The sequence below is a fragment of the Eucyclogobius newberryi genome, unplaced genomic scaffold (assembly GCF_026437365.1).
Source record: "Eucyclogobius newberryi isolate DKJ021-1_F unplaced genomic scaffold, fEucNew1.0.hap1 SCAF_16, whole genome shotgun sequence".
In the NCBI taxonomy this organism is placed as follows: domain Eukaryota; kingdom Metazoa; phylum Chordata; class Actinopteri; order Gobiiformes; family Gobiidae; genus Eucyclogobius; species Eucyclogobius newberryi.
The window spans coordinates 24,703,451-24,726,139 of record NW_027315790.1 but is presented as its reverse complement, the minus strand read 5'-3'; the positions used below and the strand labels follow the sequence as shown (position 1 = coordinate 24,726,139).

The 22,689-nt window shown below is 39.6% G+C and overlaps 1 protein-coding gene across 2 annotated transcripts in view; it reads left to right on the top strand.

Annotated features, from left to right (window-relative positions):
* LOC140362047 (oxysterol-binding protein-related protein 10-like) overlaps positions 1-22,689 on the top strand; it is a 104,709-nt gene that overhangs the window by 25,289 nt on the left and 56,731 nt on the right. The window contains exons 3-5 of one of the 2 annotated variants that reach the window (XM_072448067.1): positions 9,320-9,399; positions 12,636-12,704; positions 20,435-20,632. In XM_072448067.1, coding sequence (XP_072304168.1) covers positions 9,320-9,399; positions 12,636-12,704; positions 20,435-20,632 — 347 coding nt within the window. The remainder of the gene's footprint in view (positions 1-9,319; positions 9,400-12,635; positions 12,705-20,434; positions 20,633-22,689) is intronic. The other variant, XM_072448068.1, reaches the window with a different exon arrangement.

Genomic DNA, 22,689 nt, shown 5'->3' with positions numbered 1-22,689 from the left:
TCTATTTGTGAAGTAATCTGCAAACCATTTTTAGAATTTTTATTCAACCCAAAAGCATCCAGATGATCGAAGAGAAAACAGTGATCCACTGAATCAAAGGCATTTGACAAATCAACAAAAACAGCAGCACATTCTTCATGATTGTCCAGTGCAATAGCAATATCATTTATAACTTTGCAGCAGCTGTGATAGTACAATGCCCTGGTTTAAAGCCTCCTTTATGCAAAGAGCGGACAAAAGCAGTTTCCATAGTAATGGGATACTTTCAGTTTAAACTGTGAAATTAAAAACATGAGTTAAACAATTTACTATTTGTGGAGTTGATAACAATAGCAACCTAGATTCAAGGGTGTCGGCTCCGGTGGACTTTTTTGGATCTAAAGAGAGCAACATATTTAATACTTCATACTGTGTAAAGAGAAATGCAAATACTTGATTATCAGCCCTATTCTCATGTACAGCTGTTTGCCATTTTTTTGCAGATTTGCAGTGTGACTTAGTGAAAATATTGACGTAGCAAGATGCTTTGGCTTTACAGACAGCAGAAACATGTTTATTGTGCTTATGACAAATCTGCTGCTGATTTGGTTGCCTTGGCTTCTGCCCAGGCTTTGTCACGCTCTCGAGATAAGGCAGCGATGTCTGGACAAAACCAGGGATTATTCTTATTTTGATTCTTGACGCTCAGTTCTCCAAGACTGATTAGATTAGCCTTTTTTGTCCCTGAAATGTGTCCTATGCATTTGACCCATGCTTCAATGCTACTGGGGCAACCAGTGAGCAGCACCTGGGGACCCATCTCCAGATCTGGAGCTTGGCGCGATCAGGATTACTGTAGCTGGAGGATTTTTACCCAAAATCTATGTTTTGAGTTGATGGGGGAAACCGGAGCCCGGAGGAAACCCACCTAGACACGAGGAGAAACATGCAAACTGCACAGAACCTGCAACCTTCTTGTGTGAGGCGAGAGTGCTAGCCACTAGCACTAAAAGTCATTCACATTGATAAAGCTATCGTCTGGAAAGCCCTGTAATTCAATCAGAAATCCAGCGGGCGCCTCCAGCTGGTGCTCCTGACCTGTACTTGCATGACCACATGACCCCTGCACTCGCCGCCTCACACTGACAACCAGTCAACTACTGATGTGACTCTAAAATACAGTTGATCCCTTTCAAAGCCATCCACGGCCTTGCTCCTACATTCATCTGTGAATTACTGTCGCCATATGTTCACGGTCGTTCCTTGTGCTCCTCCGGGCCTCCCTCCCGACTCGGAGGGGAACAGGGCCTTTTCTGTCAGGACCCCCAACGCTGTGACTGATCTGAAATCTAACTGAAAACCTAAACAAATAAAGGTATATTTTACATCTTTGCTTTGGTATTGCAGGTAGATTGTTTGAACGTGGTAACTGTTAAAGTCCGGCTGATTTAGTTAAATTCGTTCGTAGCCAACAAAAAGACGCTGCTTGAAGAGGTGACGCCAATCAAGAAGTCAATGGAAGACTCATTAAATTACTAAGCCATGTTTACATTGAATAGAATGTTAAAATTGAGTGTTAATACCTCTAAATACTTCTTTAAGATCCTCTGACATACAGCTACAGATATATATAGATCAGTCTCTCTGTCCCATTGGGTCATTCCTCTTCACTGACCTGCCTCATTCAGCTCCTCGCTTACGTACTGTAGCTCCAACACTGTCGGGGGGGACGGATATCGCAAGAACATGGCCTATTTTCCCTGAATAACTCGCTGATCTGTGCGTATCCACCAAACAGGAAACAATGGATCCACTGGGAGGTTTGGCCGGATTGAAATTCAAGATTCACAGATGAGAAAGTGCCATTGATGCAGATGTAATGTAATGTGTCCTGAGGTTATACGAGCCATTCAGAGCACTTTTTGAGGCTGCACAAACTATTTTTAGCACACGATCGCGCAGTAGCTTCCATTCATTTTATGTTCTATGGAATATTTCTGTTATTGCATCTTCTTAGGTTTCATAAAATAACCTCCAGTATGTTTTTACAGGACAACGTTTAAGTATAAGTGTAAAATGTAGATGTGGTCAGCAAACAAAGCTATTACTGAAACAAGTTAATCGATTGACTGAGACTGCAAAGTTTTATGACTCAGACTGAGCAAGAATTACAACATGTAAAAGGCACGTTTCACTTTTGTTTGTTCGTAAATGGACTCCTCAAGGATAGACTTAAGTATCATCTGTTTAGCTTCAGCTCAAGGACATTTTGTGGACTGTTTTTGTTTGTTTTTTGTGTTTTTTGTGAGGCCTTTCACCATCTAAACGACTAAAGAATAGTCACTAGATTAATCGCTTGGTAAAATGATCTTTAGTTCCAGCCCTATTAACTCATTCTTCACTGTTTTGCTGCTTCCACTGCCACCAAGGTCAAAAGTCCCATTAAAGCTGGTGTTAAAACCACAAAATGAAATCAGTCATTTAACGACAATTATTCCATGTAATAGTTTTCGCCACATGCCATTATAGATTAAGATCTGCCTTCACGTTTGTGCTTCCTCTCTCAGCGTTTACAAGGACCACTTAACCTCCATATGAAGCTTGGCAATTACTTTTTGTCATCAAACGATAAAGGAGAAACATTTATAGTAAAAAAGTTAATTTTCCCGAACAGTGGGTAACAAAGAGGCCCTTGTGTTCAAGTGTTTGAGATTAGCGCAGATCTGGGTTTCCATGGGAACACTATATAATCCGAACCAGAGCTGGAGCAGAAAGTTTAAAGGGCAAGAGTCGTTTTGGTGGGATTTGGTTCACTGAGCTGCTCCAAAACACCTCAATACCACCTTTATTCTCAGGCTCATATATGTTACAATGGCTCTAAAACTGGATATAGTTTGAGAACTGTCTTTTGTGTTGTGAATAATGTAAATTAGAATGATACGTTAGATTCCTTTGTGTTTGAGGGGATTTGTTTGTGATTTTTGTTGTTTTGGAACCGTGCAGCGCTTGTGCCTTAGCTGCGTGTGCTAACTGCATAAAATGGAAAAGAATCCCTTCATATTAAAACGGATAACATTTTAAATAAATATGAGCCCCATAGTTTTGTTGTTTCATCTCTATCAGATAATAAATTGGTAAGAGATGTTGTAATTACCTTGATGTTTTGATTGTAACTTCCGGTCTTTGTCAGAAGTGTCCCATGACGGCCGTTCACGCCTAAATGTAACTATTTTGCTAAAGAAGACAAGATAAATATTTTTAATCAAATATATGGACTGTTCACTGAAAAAAACAAAAAACTGTTGTTTATTTGTGGCAAGTTCGGCAAATCTAAACTGGGCTGATAAAAGCTTTGGTTGTTATTATTATAGATTGACTGTTCATATCCCACGTGATGTGTGAAGCGTCATCCTGTCTATTACCTGCAGTTAAACAGCACTTAAACCGTCTTATTCTCTCATATTCAAGTATATTTAGTGATTTGTGGGATATTGGAAGATTATTTGCCCTATTATTGGAAGGCTGGCGGTTCTATTCCAGCTAAAGATGCCACAATATCACATTTTAGTGTTACTAATATTATGCACGATGACCAAACAACATTGAAATACTTAATTTGCTTTCTTTCACAAGAAATCACACTTTTTAAATGAAAAAGTATGTATATTGTCACAGAAACAGCCTGATAAAAAAGGCCTTTACACGTAGAGTATATTTAACAGATATTAGTCATTATTGCGGCCTATGATGCTCCGTTATTTATTCATGATTTATTTCTTACGATCATACTGTCTGTGACCTGAATAATGAATTTAGACCTGTGCGTGTTGCTGTTGTGTCCTTGGGCAAGACGGTTCACTCCGACCCCAGACTTTATGCAATATCCTTTTAAAGATGCCACCGTGAGCTGAATTTGTACCAAAAAGGATATTTCTCCCACAAATATAACATTTTCTTACTCAGGATTTGTTGTCGCTCTAATATTCACTTGTCATCTTTGTGTGACGACAAGATTGCTGAACCTCCCACACGTAAAGCCCCCGAGAGATGTTGAACTACAGAAATGATTATATTCTTCATGTAGGATTTGTGTCTAAATGTCAATGTAGCTGCCTCTTTCGACGTGCACCACTCCTGTGTCGTAAACCTGTGATTACAGTCAGAATCAATGCGCATTAAGGAATTAGCACATGGAACACATACATTTTCAAGACCTATAAGGCGGAAACACCGGTAATTGTATCTGTGATTATCTTCAGGAGTCATACAATATAATGAAACTGCAAAACTGAATATATTATTTACTCAAGGCTCAAAAGCAGAGATGAATGAAGAAATGTTTATGAAATGCTAAATCAATATGTAAGTGCAGTTTGACAGGGAAAAGCCAAAAGAAATGTTTATTAAAATGATGAAATGAGGCTGAATCCAGTCAATTATGGGTTTCTGGATGTTTTTTGTTTTAATAATCATGATTCATGACGCAATATTCAGACAATATTGTGTCAATCCAACAGAAATGTGTCTGAATATGTCTTTTAAAGTATTCGCTGAGGTTTAATCATCAGACAAATGTGAAATGTCTGTAAAATGAATCACACAAGTGCAGAAATATTACTTTATACCGTTATTTGAAAGTTCTTAACATAATTTTTTTATTTAAATTTTCAATCAACTTTTTTCTACTAAACGATGACCTTGATATTCAAATTTTTAATATTTTCAAGAACGACATTCACAATATTTAAATTGAGATATTTACATATATTGCCTATACTTCTCATCACATTGTCACAGTAAAATCATAAGAAAACAAAACCAAGGACTAATATTCTATATACAAAAATAAATTAAAACTGTATTCATCAACACAAGGCTTTTTTTGTGACAATTTTAGCAACAATAAATCATTTCAAATCAAGACTTCAAGCTGTAAATCTAAATGACCTTTTAATTCGGCTATTTATGTAATATTAACTAATTAAACCTACTTTATCATTCTAAAACGTAGATTTTATAAAGCTGGTCACACGTGGAGGATGTAAGTGAATTAAGGATGTCACTGTTGTTTGGTCACGGCGCATTAATGTTGCCTAATCATTTAATCGTCATGGTTCTTCTAACAATAATCGAATAACCTATAGTAACATATTATCACCAGTATCTCCACTAATGATTCTGCTTTGTGTCATTTAGATGAGATTTCTTATGCTACTGTCTGCTCTTTTGCCCTTCATGCCTCCCGTCTCCTGTCTATAGCATTTACAAACTGTCAGTCACAATTTCCTGCTCCAGCTCTTTAATCACATTTAACTGTTGAGTGTGACATTAATATACACAGCATTATCATCACTAATACGGCCGGTAATTAAGACCGGAGTGTAATTAGCTCTCTCCTGGACACTGTGTTCTGTCATGGCATTTAGACCAAGCTGGATCTTAAAACTCTTGTGTATTAGTTACATAAAACCTACCATTATATTCCATTATATTGTATTATATTCCATTACGTTCCATTATATTCCATTATATTCCATGATGGCATTGTATTTCCTCAGAATGAAGCAACACTAAAAGTAAAGACCACCTCAAGCCAACTGTGACATTTATTAAAATTATGTCTCTTGTGGGTCTTTTTGAGTGAGAGGTCCACAGTTAATCCTCTGCAGGTAAAAGCATGTTATTTTCAGACTTTGGGGAACGAAAAGTGACTGTTTTGGGTTGAAAGTATAAGTTTTCTTATTTGTATTATTAAATTCAGTTATTAATCAATAGTGAACCATTTTTTTGTGTGAAACTCTCTCCAGTCAAAGTTTTTGCATCATTTACACAAAGGAACACATTTTTTGACTCTCTGAACATAAATTCAATAACAAAGGTGCTATATAATATTTGTATTCGTCAAATAAAAACATGTGACATTAGATTCGTTTTTGCCCTGTGTTTGCTGGGTAATTTCATAGTGCCATGTCATCAATTACAAACAGGAAGTTAAATTATGAACTCAAAACATGGGCTATTCTGTGATAAGATTTTTGTAATTTTTTTTAGCAAAATTCTAAAAATATTTATCTTAACTGCATTTTAGTTCAATACGTGGTCCAACCTGTCAGAGGAACTAAAAGTACAATTTTGGCAGCTATACTTGTACTTGTACTTATAATTGACTCCATTTTTGGCCCTGTAACTGTACTTTTACACATTTGCAGTACTCTTTTCTCCACTGGTAGTAGTTCAGTTGGGACTTTAGCCCTTTGACCAATCGTTTCAGACTCTATTCTTGATTCTTGCATTGAAACCTTAACATAGATTCAGATGAGGAGTGAATGAATGATACACCTACATGTAAATCTACTTTTAGTGACTTTATAAGACCTGCAGTAGCTCTAAATCTAAGCACATTTCCACATACTGCACCTCTCCTTTAGTGTCAGGAGGACTTGCTTGCGTCACCGCTCGACCAGGTGCACATTAGCATCGCCCGTCGCCGCTTCCAACTACTAATTATATCCAATCACAGCCTGGTTTATCGCGGAGAATATATCTGATTAAGCGTGCGCCGTTTCTCATAAGTGGGCCGCGTCCAGCTCGGCGGTTATCTAATGGTTGAACGTGTATGACGCCGTCGAGCCCGTTCACGGGACGAGTGTTTCGTTGGTGAAATGCGTCTCGCTTTTTGGAGGCAACACTTCACTTTTAAAAGCCGCAGTTTTACTTCCCGGAGCGGATGGAGTGAGATTGACGGGTGCAAATTGAAGCCTACATACTCTTAAGAACCCATCAGCATGTGCTAAAACACGGCTCTCGGAGGATGTCGGGTCGGGTTCACAGGGAGAGCGCAATTTCGACTGTCTAAAGCATTTAAAGACAGTTTTTGTTACAGCGTACACGGGCGATTGGGACTGTTCACACTTTGTATAGTCCATTTTTAGTCGAGCTACAAATAGGTCCACTGTACTTGCCATGTATTTTCATGTGAATTGTTGTGGAAGCTAAAAACGATCAACAATCCACTTTTCTATACAGTAAATATCTAACTGGAGTTTTTTTTTTTTTTTTTTTTTCTTCAGTCAAATTGATAAAGTCAGTCCTGTTTAAATACATTGTGCAAATTACCGTACCGTATTTTCCGGTCCATAAGTGGCACGTTTTTTCATAGTTTTGGCCGTGGTGTGACTTATACTTATATTTATACTCATATACTTATACTTCGGAGTGACTTATATGTGATATGATTTGTTATTTTCACACTTGCAACCGCATTTCATACTCCAGTGCGACTTATATATCTTTGCTCTTTTTCTTCTCTATTATGCATTTTTTGGCTTGTGCGACTTATACTCCGTTATTTACTGTAATATCTGAGAGAAATATATATAACAATATATATAATCCTAGAATCATGCATTTCACCAAGTTTTTGGCTCAGTAGGTTTTAAACACAATTTACATAATGACTCTTACAACCTTAGACTAAATTTTAAACCGTGAGTAGATGTCAAAGTAAAACATCAGGACTGTTTTCTTCAAATATTGCAAATTATTTCCATAAATGAGACGATGTACATGATAAAATGGGCCGAAAAAAGGAAAGCAGTAGCCAAATGAGCTTGTAGTTGATCCTAGTATGACATAAATACATAAATAATCACAGTCATTTGCTTTTATAGTGTTGTACTGCTTGTCTTTGCCTTGATCCGTGCAGTCCGGGTCAGCGAGATGGAGCAGAGGTCGGTTGAAACGCGATCGTGTTCGTTCTCGAGCTGAACGCGAAGCCGCAAACTCAGCACTCGACCGCTCGCGCCCGATTCACAGACGCAGTTTGAAAATGTGTCGGCTCTGAGGTCGCACAGGGCTTTTTTGGAATACTAATACTGCGTTGGGCTCGGAGCAGTAGATGGAGAGTTCACAGGGAGGACGGTGCTGACATCAAACACAAGCAATTATCATTAGTACAACAAAAGGACTTAATCAGTTCAAATCAAGCGGCAGTCTTTGTTTCACATCAACACAATTATTACTTTGTTCTTTTATTCTGGAGCTCTTAGTTATTACCGCAGCAGTAACTATTCTTCCTGGGGTCAACAATAAATGATGATTATTATAAGATGTAGTGGTGGAAGAAGTACTTCGGCAAAAGTACAGATACAGGAGAAAAAAATATAGTGTATATATATAGTATAGTGATATAGTATTACATTTAAATGATGGTATACTTAATTAAACGTACTACACTTTTAATAAAATGTATTGAAAGAATCAAAAGTAAGTAATTCACGCAGATTATGTGTTGAACTGTTTTAAAAGAGTCAAATTTTAATCTTAAGAATTGCTCTGAAGAAAAAAATGCGTTTAATTGTTTAATTTCATCAGTTTTAAACCATAAGACAAAATGGTTCACTTTTACTGGTTCCAAAATGTAGTGGAGCAGAAAGCATGTTTAAAGGCTGATAATCCAAATAATGCATTATAATGGTCCTTAAATACAGTACTTTTAATTTGATACTTTACTTTCTACCACTGGTTATAAATGGTATTAAGTGTTTCCTGCCTCTTGTAAAAAACCTTCTTACTCTACAAAGTTTGCTACTGTAAAATGGCATAAGAAAAATAGATGGAAGTAAAAAAGAAGAACATGTGAGTGCCAGAAAGACCAGTTTGGCATTCTTCCTGTGACAAAGTGCGATTTCTTTTAATAGTATTCTCCTCATGTCCACATCGTCACTGTGGGTGAATATGTTATGTAAATAATATTCATATTTACAGTAGTGGAAGTAACCTTGCATATTTTTGTGAGTTTAATACAACAGTAAACTTCATTTTGTCCATTACAGTAACGTCGCATAAATCAGATATATTTTAATTTAGAAGTGGGCAGTATATTGTGACTGTTGTTTTGAAAAGACCCAAAATTTGAATATCAAGTATGTTGTTTATTATAAAAAAGAAGCGCTATAGCTGCTCCAAAAAAAGGTGATATTCATGCTCTCCTGCACATATTTCACATTCGTTTAGACACTCGTTTTAACACATTTCTGATGGATTGACACAATATCGTCTGACTATCGTTACAAAAATAGCCTTTAATTTCCTTATCGCTTACTTGAATTGCGCAGACTATCGCTCCCGTTCCTTTAAACTTTCCCGTAATGCCATCGTATCCGTGCAACACGACGCGCCGGCTTCTCTGCTGCTCTTTTTGATGATGACTTACACATAGAACCGTCTCGGGCGTTATTACTGCAGCGCTTTGGCCTCGCGCTGAACTTTCCCGTGTTTGTTTTTGGTCCGTGTGCAGCTCGGTCTAACCTCATTATCTCTGCTCTGCTTCTGTCTGCAGCCGCTGACGCCAAAGAGCAGCAGTTTTGGATCAGTCAGCTCCAGGCCTGCGCCAGACGCCACTCGGACGGCAGTGCCAAGGTAACACCCCCGACCGTCCTGCCACCAAGAAATGTTAATGGATGTGCAAAGATAAACGAGTACATATTGGAGCAGGAAGACATCTGCCAAGTCAAAGATAAAAGCAAAGCTCATCGAAGGAAAACCAAAAAAGTATCACAGTAGATGCGGTCGCCGTTCGAGGGAAGCAATCCATTCATTATAATGTAGAAAAGCTGCTCAAACACCCACTGTTCAAACACAGACGTTATGAGTTTTATTGTGCCAAATACTGACACAAACATGGAGAAGAATGAAGTGGTCCGAAAGCTCAAATTGGATGAATATCGAAGAATGCTAACGGTAGCTGCGGGCTAAATAATGCTATCGCAAAGCTAGCACCGCCTGCTGCATTTTAACTTTTCTGAGGGAACTCCATTGTACGAACCTCCAATAAGACTCTCAACTGTGACTCGACTTGAATTCGTTGAGCTTAAAACGCACATAATTCGCCAGGAAACGTCTTAAAAGAGTGAAGAGGATGTGGATTTGAAGGTTGAGCTCCAACGGATGTTGGCGAACCGTGATGTTTTTGTACCTCTTAAAACTCAGCCCGACACAGAAATATTAAACGGTATAGCCTTAAAACTGTCCCTCTCCATCGAGAAGTGACAGCTCAGCTCTGCGGTAACACCTTGAGTTCATGTAGTTCTAAAGGTCACGCTTACATTTTTATGTGTCCTTTTCCCCCCTCAATGCGTCATCGACCTGCTTCTGATGAGATTTGCTTGGACTAATACTGGAAAAGAGCGCCGGGTGAAGTATCAAGAAGGATTAAAGTAAAATGATGCGGCCGTGATTAAATTGGCCTCGGTGAGAAGTTCAGCTGCGCGACGGGAAACGATGCAGATTACATGAATAAATTAAATATGGGTTTTGGCAACAGCAAAGCACGCTATTATAAGTTATTAGACTGAGGGACGCGTCGGTGACATGTGCCTCCTGACGAGTCATTTGAAACTTTTCACTTTTGTGACTCTCTGCGTCTGCGTCAGAAAGAGAACCACAGATTATGATACAGTTTATATCAGGCACAACGAGTGGGACGAGACACAATAAAACGAGACAAGACGAGATCATGTTTAATGAATACATTGTGCGATCCGATTTGGGCAATTTAACACTTTTGCCGTCATTCTAGAGCCACTTTTTGGAACGTCCACTTCACGCGAGGTGTAATTCAACCGCGTTTCGAATAAAAAGTAACGTCTCACTGTTTCCTCACGTGCGCAAACAAACTTTTATGTTTTAATCAGAGTTTTTCCTACAATTCTACTTCACCTCCTCATTCTCTCGCACTGAACACACAAGAACAAATCCCCTCATCTCCTCTGACAACAATTAACACCAAGTTTAATCACAGAGAAGCCAATTAAAATGATACGAGTCATGTGTAAACGTCAACTAAATTAGGCACCGCCATTTTGGGACAATACGAGCGACGCGTTTTAATATATTGTGTACAGGGAAGCAAAGTAAAACACTCAGGCGTTTTAGATGACAAAAATACCGTTGTGGCTAGAATTGTAGAAGCACACAAAGGTGGTTTTCTGGTCGTTTCAGATTATTTGGAGCAGCATCGGCGTCTTGATTGAGAATAAATACAACTCGAATGTGCATGAATCTCTCAAAATGCAACGTCGAGTGAGTAAATGGGAAAAAACAACAACAATTGTTCATTTGCAAAGACGGATATTTCTAAATTTAGAGGGTTTGCTCAAGAAGGGGACGGAATCATGTTTGCACTCAAATATATTCAGCTTTTGACAACACTGCTGGACAAATGGCACCTGTTTTTGCAAATTAACTCAACTATTGCATGGTTAAAAGCTCGTAGAAGAGAATGTTGCACGGTTTCATTATCAGCATCAGACTCCAGTCCATTCTCATCCAAATGTTGATTTTTATGGCAACAAACGGTACATTTTAAACCATTCATCCATGAAATGACACGTTTCCTCGGTACATTATACATCGCTGCCAATGACAAAGAACTCAGCATGATATAAAAACTCAAAATATATGTGTTTCTGCCTTCCTCCCAGCACCAAAATAGCTTTCAAATCTCGCCTGGTGCTGCAGCCGTCATAGTAACGGCCCATATTCTGACCGGATTCATAGCTGGGATTTTGTGCACGGGGGATTAGCTTTTTACACATGTGCCGTGGGTCTCTCTGTGGGATGTTGTGGGCTCGTCCCGCTCTGACAGAGGCTGGTTTTCCAGGCGCGTCGTGGAGCTCTTCTGGGGTCGTGACTGTGAAGCTGCAGCGGGGAACCAGAGGAATAATCAGGCAAAGTTATACAGCAAACTTAAGCCCCCCGACAGTGCCGAAGATGTTTATGACTCAGGAGGCACAGCACGCATAAGAATCGGGTTATTTTAGTAACGTTGTTGTTGACACGTTTTTTTTTTTGAATAGGTTGGGTTCACTTTCTTGAATTGGATGATGTCATAACTGAAACAGGCTTTATCATGGCTGATGTTAATGTTATGTAGATAATTTCCTACTTAATTACAATGTTTGAAACCATTATAAACTCTTATTGACTCTTATTGTGCACTCAAAACCAAATAATACAAATAAATGGCATTATAAGATGATCAAAATGTCATCTAATCAGTAAAAACATCTGTTCAGATCAGATTTTGTGGTTCGCATGTCGTTTGAATTATGTTAAAGATGCAGAAATGAGATCATTATCCGGTTTTGGTGCTAAATATAATGGGGCAAAACATCTGAACAACACATGCTGAACTTTATGACGAAACAAATATGTCGTTCACGTGCAGACAGAACAGGATTGAACTTTCTGCCCTTTTTTTAAATGTCACATACACATTTAAACATTGAATTTCTGATTTTAATTTGATCGTTTTGGCACTGGGAACAGTTATTGCAGTGACATTAATATATGTACGGTTACTCATCAAACTTGCAATCCACTCTGGTCATCACGAATGTTTTTAGTGAGCAATCAGAACAAATTATATATCCTCTTCCTTTTAGACTAGCACATATCAACACTGTATAATATGTATTTGTTGAATGACTTGTTGACTAAGTGCATAGAAATAAACAGCACCATAGACTCTACATCACTCTGCTTCCTTTGTACAAATACATACGCTTTAAACAATTGATAAAAGTGCCCTGCGTGTCTGTGAATATGATATTTCCCAGTGTTTTATGTGCGTTCTCCTTCTCTCCGTGCGTTAGGTGAGGAAACTGAAGGGCTCGGATGAACACCTGAGTGTGGAGCGAGCCGGGGGCGGACAGGAGGGGCTGGTGAGTCACACTTCTTATTAACTGAACGCTCAAATGACACTTTTAGCAGGGCTGTTCAATTTATGAAAACATTGGAATCTCATGAATTATTTATTTTACGCGCCGTGACGACAAGTTAACCTACAGAGGAAGAAGAGCCTCATTAACTTTCATGAGTCATCTTTTAACTCCGTCGCTGCGTCTCAGGCCAAACTAAGTCAGGTTTGTTTTATATCAGCAACACACGGGGAAACAGACGGTTATTGGTCATTTATAATAAGAAAATCAACCTTCTGTCACCTCAGATTCACTGCGTTTTGTCCTTTCGCTCTTTGATTCTGCAGAAATGTTTTTCAGTTGCATGTAGGGGTGTGCCAAAATATCAAGATATACTACATTTGGTGATACAGTATCGATATTGTGAGCTGCTGTATCGATATATCGCCACAAGTCATTTTTGGTGTAATTTCCTGTATTGTTTTGTGACCGCACTACGATTTTGTTACTGTCAGCGCAAACAATATGACATTTTGACTGTTTTGATGGTTAAAATGGGTGTATTTCATTTTGAGTTTGTGCAGCTCGTGCAGGTTTAACAAAGAAAAAAAATGGTTAAAATGTATTGGATTCTTTAAAAAATGGTGATCTATCATCATCATGAGCAATACATCAATTATCGCATGTATCGCAAAATCATGATATCATCGTATCGTGAGCCGCGTATCGGACCCTGTGATTCTCAGCCCTCATCTCATGTGATATTTCAAGGGGCAAAATCATTCAAAACCAAATTTAAGCATTTGTGTTTTTCGATTACACCGGAAAAAGATTGTTCCTTGTCATTTGTAATCAGTTTGAGGTTCAAGTCGTGCTGTTCCTTGTGGGTCCAAACCTGACCATCACTCCCCCTTCAGCCCCTCAGGCACTGCCCAGTTCAAACCGCTCGTTCTGTGTCTGTGCGGGGAGTTTCTGTGTTCAGTCCCGCTTTAAATTCAACTGTATGTCTAAGTGCGACAAAGCCTAATGAGCGTTACATACTGGAGATGATCATACTTTCTCTTCTCCAAGTCCATTGAAGTCGAATGGCTCGTTACGTTTCCTCTTTGGAGTCTTGGAGTCTCGAGTCTCTTCTTCACTTTAAAGCGCTGCACATCTGGAGACGGGACCAATTAGCGCGGAGCTAAGTGAGCGGAGCACTCTGCAGGCGAGAGCAGATTCAACAGTGTGGAAAGTGTGGACAGGATATTTACCCCACTGTTTTATCAGTTTAGAGAGGAGCTGTGTGGTTTGAGCTGTGTGTAAGGAAAGGAAGGTCACTTATTAGTGTATTATGAAGAAACATTACTATTTCTAAACTCGCTTTCATTTACAAATAGATTAAAGGACCGGCGTTATTTTATATCATATTTCAAATGTATTTTTCCTTTTACTTTTTGAGTTTATTATTCCTCAAGTGTAGATTAAATATAAATCCAATATTGTTGCTTTTATTGTTGTCAAAAGAATCAACACCCAGATACTTGATATTGAAACTAGAATTGAAAATACAGCTGACTAATCTGTGCATATTTACTGAAAAAAATAAAGATAATAAGACTAAATTTATAGGACTAAAACACCCCACACTTCATTAGACTTTTAAATCAAATTCATTTCTATAACCTTTTAATCCTAAAAAGCATGTTTGAATTGTTTTTATTCTAAATTTCAGTATATATTTTCTTTGATTTTTTTCTCAGTTTAAAAAGGACAAAATCAACTTTATGAATATTTATTGCTTAGATTTTCAAGCCTTCAAATTCAAAAGTCACATTCAGGGTGTAAAATTCACAGTGAAAAGTTCCACAGCAATGATTGAAGAAGAATGATAGAATTTTAATGTATTACTCCGCTGGATTCATTCATAATTTAGACTATTGAATTTGAGGGATGAACATTTTAATATTTAAAAGGTGAATTATTCCTTTTTGAAACTGAGAAAAACGCAATGAAAATATAAATGGCAAAATTCAGCCAAATGTCAGGTTTAAAACATTGTAAGTGAAAAACTTGCCAGAATTTCCAGTTCCAAATATGATGAAACACGTTTTTCCCCATAAACCCATCCCACATCGAGTCCAGAGGGCGTCTAATAAAATGTTCCTCAGTGTTTTTTATCCGGGACATTTTGTACATGAGACAATTTACATGAAACAGCAAGACATTTCATTGCTACATTCTGGATTTGAAAGATCACATCTGGCATTTCCTTAAATCCCTCTGGTTTACATTTAGCGCCATATTTGATCTTTTAGAGGTGCAATATGATAGTAATTTGTTCCCCCAGTATTGATTTGTTGCAGGAGCGTTATTTTCCCAGCTTATTAAAATAGATTTTTTATTATTTTACTGCTGCCATTGCAAGTAAGGACTTAGGACATGTTATTCTACATTTCGGGACATTTGAAATTCATTTTGAATGGAGTTTAACAAGCTGTTCAAAAATGTGTTTCCGATATAATTCTTAGTTTATTGCCGCTCCGGAACATTTGAAAAGTATCTGCTCCATCCGCATTACACCGTGGGCAGATTTAGTATAAACCGGGAGAGTAATAAGTGCAATTTCACAGATCTTCCATTCATAGTTTTGCTGTTCATTTAGCGTTGAGTAAAATATCTGGATCAGTGCATACATTTTCATACATTTTCATACATTTTCATACATTTTCATACAGTACATGAGCATTTCTTTTCCATTGGAACAGCAGCGCGCGTTGTCGCTGTGTTCTAATCCTTTCTGAGCCGCGCTGTGTCTCAGATCTCTGTCCGGATCAGAGTTTATGAGGAGCCTGTGGCAAAGACGAAACACAATTTAGCGGAAAAGTGCGAACGCTCGTCTCAAAACCTTTCAGCTGTACAGCCAAGTTAACTGCAGCTTTCAGGACAGTAGTAGTAACAGTTGTACACCAGTTTTGGGTCACAGTTCTTATCACCCTCATTTGTTACTGTCAAATCAGTCACAACATGGATTATTGGATGCTGTGTGAGAGCTGCAGAGCGTCAACATGTTTATTTGTGTCTAACGAGTTGTTTGTGTCTGAAAAATGACCGCTCTGATCCTTTTGACCGAGGCCCACGCTGCTCCATGGATAAATGCACCCACGAGCCGCCACAGAGCCGCCACAGAGCCGCCACAGAGCCGCCACAGAGCCGCCACAGAGCCGCCACAGAGCCGCCGCCACAGAGCCACCCACAGAGCCGCCACAGAGCCGCCACAGAGCCGCCACAGAGCCACTACAGAGCCGCCCACAGAGCCGCCACAGAGCCGCCACAGAGCCGCCACAGAGCCACTACAGAGCCGCCCACAGAGCCGCCCACAGAGCCGCCACAGAGCCGCCACAGAGCCGCCACAGAGCCGCCCACAGAGCCGCCACAGAGCCGCCACAGAGCCGCCCACAGAGCCGCCACAGAGTCGCCACAGAGCTGCCCACAGACCCGCCACAGAGCCACTACAGAGCCGCCACAGAACCGCCGCCACAGAGCCGCCCACAGAGCCGCCCACAGAGCCGCCCACAGAGCCGCCGCCACAGAGCCGCCACAGAGCCACCCACAGAGCCGCCACAGAGCCGCCCACAGAGCCGCCACAGAGTCGCCACAGAGCTGCCCACAGAGCCGCCACAGAGCCGCCCACAGAGCCGCCCACAGAGCCGCCCACAGAGCCGCCCACAGAGCCGCCCACAGAGCCGCCCACAGAGCCGCCACAGAGCCGCCACAGAGCCGCCACAGAGCCGCCCACAGAGCCGCCCACAGAGCCGCCCACAGAGCCGCCCACAGAGCCGCCCACAGAGCCGCCCACAGAGCCGCCCACAGAGCCGCCACAGAGCCGCCACAGAGCCACCACAGAGCCGCCCACAGAGCCGCCCACAGAGCCGCCACAGAGCCGCCCACAGAGCCGCCCACAGAGCCGCCACAGAGCCGCCACAGAGCTACAGAAGGACGTAGAAGGACTAATTAGTGTATTGCTAATGGTCAAAAGTAATATCTCTGTATTTTCTTCTACCCTGGTAACTTGGATCACGATATCAAAGTTCAGCGTTATGATTATTGTGTAAAAAACTTCACAATTATTTAGACTATTGTGACCAGACGACAGTTTTCCGTTTGGTCAGTTTGTACGCTTCTAGTAAGAATTCCCTGTTCGGATTTATAAATGAGACCCCTGATCTGTGGGATGGATATTTTTTGCACTTTTTTTCAGTAAAAAACTTTAACTAATACATTTCAATATTGCCAAGACTCACAATATAAATAGAAGAACCAAAAAAATAATCATTGTGACAATTTTAGAAAAAAAAGAGAAGGCAAAATTAAGTATTTTTTGTTCAATATTTAGCCTAAAAATATTAACTCACTAAATGTTCATCTGTCTGAGCACATTTCAACATTTTTGGACCAAACTGCTCATTTCAGGCCAAGTCGTCGTGGAAAGTGACGTACGTAGCATTTTTGTACGTACGCATGCTTTATAAATGACACCCCTGACCTGTAACTGACCATGTGACATTCAAAAGAAGAACAGAGAGCCTGTCCCCTGCATTTTTACCTATAGCCATTAGCATTAGCGTGCAAAAAATTATAATAATGAATGATTAAGAGGGTTTCGGCCGATACTACCTCATCAACCACATTTATTTAAGATTAAAGCCTAGTTAAAAGTCATGAGTGTGTAAACCTTTTTTACGTTATTATCAGTTAGTGTCTAAAACCGGCATGCGTCTCCCTCCTTATCAACATCCGTGGTATCACCCGCTCGTCTCCATGGAGATAAGCTCAATGCCAAACCCCGAAACATTCCAAACAAAGCAATAACATCTCCATGGAGACAATTTGGCGGATCCTCCTGTATAAAAGTTACACAGTCCAACTTTTAAGGAGCAATTGATTTTAAAAAACTGAAACAACAATGTAATAAAGTATTTCCAGTAGTTATCACAGACTTAAATACTTGATGTTTCCTGATGTTTAAACTCTACTCACATCATACCATAATCGCTTTATTGTCTGCTTCCACATTGGCTCTGTTTGTCCTGAACTAAACATTGACTCGTCCGTGTAATCCATCATGGCTCTGTCCAAAGGTCGAGTGATTGACCTTATTCCAATAGTCAATAAGCCCCTCCCACCGCTATAGTCAGTCCGATGGTCTATCTGTACACTTGCTCGTCTCCCTCTTGTCCCGGCACCTTTTTAATCCGTTTTATTGAAAAGTGTCGGGCTCTGAGCCAGTTTTAAAGGACAAAACCTGACTGTCTCGTGTTTCTTTCTGCTTACTCACGACTGGGCTCGGCCTTCCACGGCCCAGTACAACGCGGCTCTTGTCTAAAAGCAAATTAATCATTACTCTCAGGGCAATAAAGTTACAGGAAAACATTTCCCTGGCTGTTGTATGTCACTGTAGGATTAATGTGAGCGCTGGAATTGAACGCATTTTATGTTGCCCTTTTAATTTGACTGTTTCTACAAGCTGAGCGGGTCTTGTTTGTTGATTGTGTTTTCTGCATGTTTATCCAAGTACATATTAAATTACAGTACGTAGACTTTCTTTGGACTGCTCTTTATCTTTCAAGCTCTCTCGCTTTCTATGTCTTGTTCTGTTCTGTTTTTATTTTGTTTTGTACTATCTATAAAAAAAAGAAAAGTCTAGAAAAGACAAACTCACTTTTTTAGTAAGTTTTGTATGTATTTGGACTCTTCAAGTATACAGTATTCACCAACCAGTTACTTTATAGTCATATCAGTTATTATACCAGGTTTGAAGCCTTTACGTTTTTACTTGAGTTAGACTTTATTAGATCGTGTTGTTTGTTCCATTAGTATCTCAATTGCATCAAAAAACATGTTTGATGATTAGTCTTCATATGGTATGTTTTCAAAATCGTTTTTTCATCTTACATTTTTAAATATTTTGTATTCTATTGTTGCTTGTGTGCTTTTTTGTTGCAACATTAACATTTCCCTATGTGTGACATGAAAGTGGTTGGTCCTGGTTTTTGTTCATGTAGCTGAGCGTTTTCCCCAGTAAAGTCCGGTTGTAAAAACAGCTTTAAGGGTCAAAATGAGACCAACGTGTGCAGTTTGCATTAAATAATAGCATTTTATCATCCAAGAACCCTTCGAATGGTCTATAAACATGCTAGTTGTTGTGAAAAGTCTTTATTAAGTCATTGCGTTGACTAATTAGGATGCTGGGGACGTGTTAGAAAAGCTTAAAATGGACATTAAATTCTTTTATGAATGACCCACTTTTCTAATTTACTGTGGAATTTAAAACAGAAATTACAAAACATAATTAATTAATCATTCTTGTATCTTATCTCAGTAACAAAAATCATTCTGGCAAACTGAGAGGCAAGCAAACCAACAAAAGAAAAACACGCACATCATTCACTTTTTTCCTTTTCTTTCGTACATTGCTCTTGTTCTTTTACAGAAAACTCCAGCGTACAAGCACTTTTTGACCTCCTTTTCCCCCCTTTCTTTTGTTGAGTCAAAAGTGGAGCTATGGCTCTGACAATGTCCGGTCAGGGGGCCGCCAAACTGGAGACGACGGTCAAAAACAAACTCGCTAAAAGGCATCAAAATGTGAAGCTCCTCGCAGTAAATTTAACGCTCGAAAAGCACTTAACGGCGAGTAAGTTTGAAACGCTTGTGTTTGGTTCGTTCAGAGTCAATGACGCTGCATAACAAAGGAGCGCTTGATAGAATCGTTCTGGTTCATTTGTAATCCACACGGTTGTTTCAGGAGCATTTGTTTGTAATGCACTCGCTTTTCCAAAAACGTAGAGTTTGATGGATTTGTTTGGGAAGACGCCTCGCTCTGGCACCTCAACTCGATCGGCGGTGACGAGGAGGAGATGGAAAGGCTGAGGAGGCAGAGTTTTGTTGTTGCATATACCGTAACCAAGGACAACAGCCACTGAGTTAAAGGCGGAATCCCGTTAGCGTTGCAGGATGCGTCCCAATGGAATTAGCAATTAGCAAATCTGAAGGACTACAACTGTATCGTCCTGTTTTAGGCGCCGTTTAGACCTCTTCAAACGTGTTCTGAGGAGTACGTGATTCTTGTATTAATTTAGCACTTCATATTTCTGTTTTCTCTCATGCAATTATGCTCCTGGACAGGTGTAAAATGTTAAATTTGAAGAGAGTCACGCAATTTAAACATAAAACCGTGAATCGAATCGCAATCACACAGCTTGAAAAATCATAGTAATAGTATAGTCAGTATTTATCCCCCTCAATTATTATTTTTCAAAATAAAAAAAAAACACAAAACGGAAACAAACAGGACAAGATCAGAAAGAAATAAATTAAGGTAAAATGTAGAAAAAGATACATTTAAGACTATTATGATTACGATGTCTGTGCAGTCCTTAATCGTCGTATATTTGTATATTCTTCCAAAATGATTCAGCCCCAAGTCCCGCCCACTGTGATGAGTGGGAGGGCATTTAATTACATCAGAGTAAGAGGGTGGGGGTTGGAGAATTTAAAGTATAATAGATTTTGATATTTGCCATAAACCAGGCTAAAACACAGCATAAAAGCCAAATTAGACAGAATTCTGAGCTGCCTTTCATTTCAGTTTTTTAAAACACAAGCAGTTTAGAATGTGTTGTTACTGTAAACCCGAATGTACTACTTTTAATAAAAGTACTACATCCCGAACGAGCACAGTTCTACAGCTTTTGTTTTGTGTCGCCCCCTCCCAGGCCCCCTCCAGCTCAGGACGCACCCGCAGCTTCTCGCTCCTCCCTCACCTCACCCCCGCGTCGTCCCCGGCGACGCAGCGGCACCTCGGCCACCCGTCGACGCCCGGCAACATCGTCATCATCACACACCACAAATCCCCCGCCGCCGCCCGCCGGACCAGGAGCCAGTACCCCGGACGCCTGAGCGAGGTCAAAGAGGTCAGGGGCCGGTTTACGTCTGAGCGGTTGAGCTGCTGGTTTAGGCAGATCAGCCTTTTTGGTTTATCGGGGCTGAAAATGTGAGCGGGGTCCAACATGTTCCACCAAGGGCCCGTGTTGTGACCACGTCGGGCAAATGGAAATGGTAATCTTTCCTCGATCATAAAGACGCGAAAATACCTTTTTTAAATAACATAGACAGTGGCATTTTTACAACAAAATATCAAAATTGAATGAAAAAATTCAGATTTTCGACAAGAGCACATTTTTTTTCATAAATATTCCTTTTCCAGAAGTCGCCACATCACAACATTTATTTTGGTTGCTGATGTATTTAAAAAGTCTCGATGTTCAATTAAGACAATTGTTTGACTTGTCGACCACTGAAATAATAGTTCGTCTCAGTCGTATATAAATATAATGGATATGGGTTAGTTTAAACTCTTAAACTCTATCAACTTATGCTACATCGGTTTAAAATAAATTTAATCTTCCTATACCATTTTCAAAACCTTTGACTTGAATTTCCTTAATACATTTCCTTGTTGCATTCCACAGTGTTTACTGTATGCGAGCACTGACCAGGGGGTATTTGGAAGTTTTTAAAATTGAATAGTATTTGAATAAAAAGCATATTTGCAGTACATTGTTCAGTCTTGAGAAGATGATAAAATGTAAACATAGTAAAGGGCAGAGTTCTGGTACATTGACTAGTATTAGAATGATTAGAATTGCCTAGTCTTGTAGAATCGTCTGAATACAAGTTTGGGGGATACGCGAGACAATAAGTTCTATCTGTACTTGCTACTCCAGGCGTTTGGAGAGAGAGAGGAGATTAAGGTGAAGTACTTTTCTTGACTGTTTTGACCTTTCGGAAATAGCTGAGGGGTCATTTTTAGCACGTTCATAGTTTGAGTTGACGTCTTAACCGAGTCGAAATCAACTGACTAGTTTCTGTCTGACTGAAAACTGCAATTTTTTAATCCAGATAATTACTTTTCACACTTTAATAGTTCTTAAAATCAGGGTGTGGCAGCCAGGAAGCAAACACACTATCATGTGTGTTGGACTGAGATCAACAAAGTCTTACGGACAATAATACATCACCAATGATTCAGAACTGTGTATTTGGGCCTCAGGACTCCTGCCATGGACACGACCAGTATCTATCTCTGGAGCATCATACTGGCAGCCGAAAAAGACGCTCACAAAAAAATGCACCGACGATCAAGGACTGGACTATGATTATAATGGAAAAAATAACATTTGGACCCAAATTGAAAACAGACAGTGTAGAGACAGTGTAGGCAAAATGGACAGTTTTTTAGGGCTCTCTAGGCCATTACTTTATATATATATTTCATTTATTTTTTGTCTGCTTTCTCTCTGGTCGTATTTCTTTTTCTCTGTGTTTGTTTATTAAATACATTTAAAAATATATATATAATACCGTATTTTCCGGGCTATAAGTCTTACGTTTTTCATAGTTTTGGCCAGGGTGCGACTTATACATACATATACTTATACTCCAGAGCAACTTGTATGTGGTATTATTTGTTATTTTCATATATGTTTTTTTCTTCTCTATTTAGCATTTTTTGGCTGGTGCGACTTATACTCCGGTGCGACTTATACTCCGGAAAATACAGTAATAGTTCTCAAAATCTGTCTCAAATACTTAACACTTTTACTTTTGCGTGTGTATATAAATAGCTGCTCCTGTTCTCTGTACTTTTACTTGAGTAACCACATTGAGTACTTCCTCTCACATGTAGCTCCTCCATCTTGCCGAGCTGGTGTTTCTGTTAAACTCTGGTGCAGTGACTTCAGCAGATCTCCCCAGCGCCGGCTGCACTCTGCTGTTTGTGTAGCTTCAGCCTTGTTAGCATTTTACTGTATATATCCATAAAGATTAGCATATAGTCCAGCGAAGACGATTTGAGATGCAGAAGACGTGAACGCAGAGAAGATCATTTGTCTCTCGTCAATCGTGTGAAATGAGGGAAAGTACGAGCCTTTTAATTTACCATAATTACAGCGTATTATTAATTTATAGT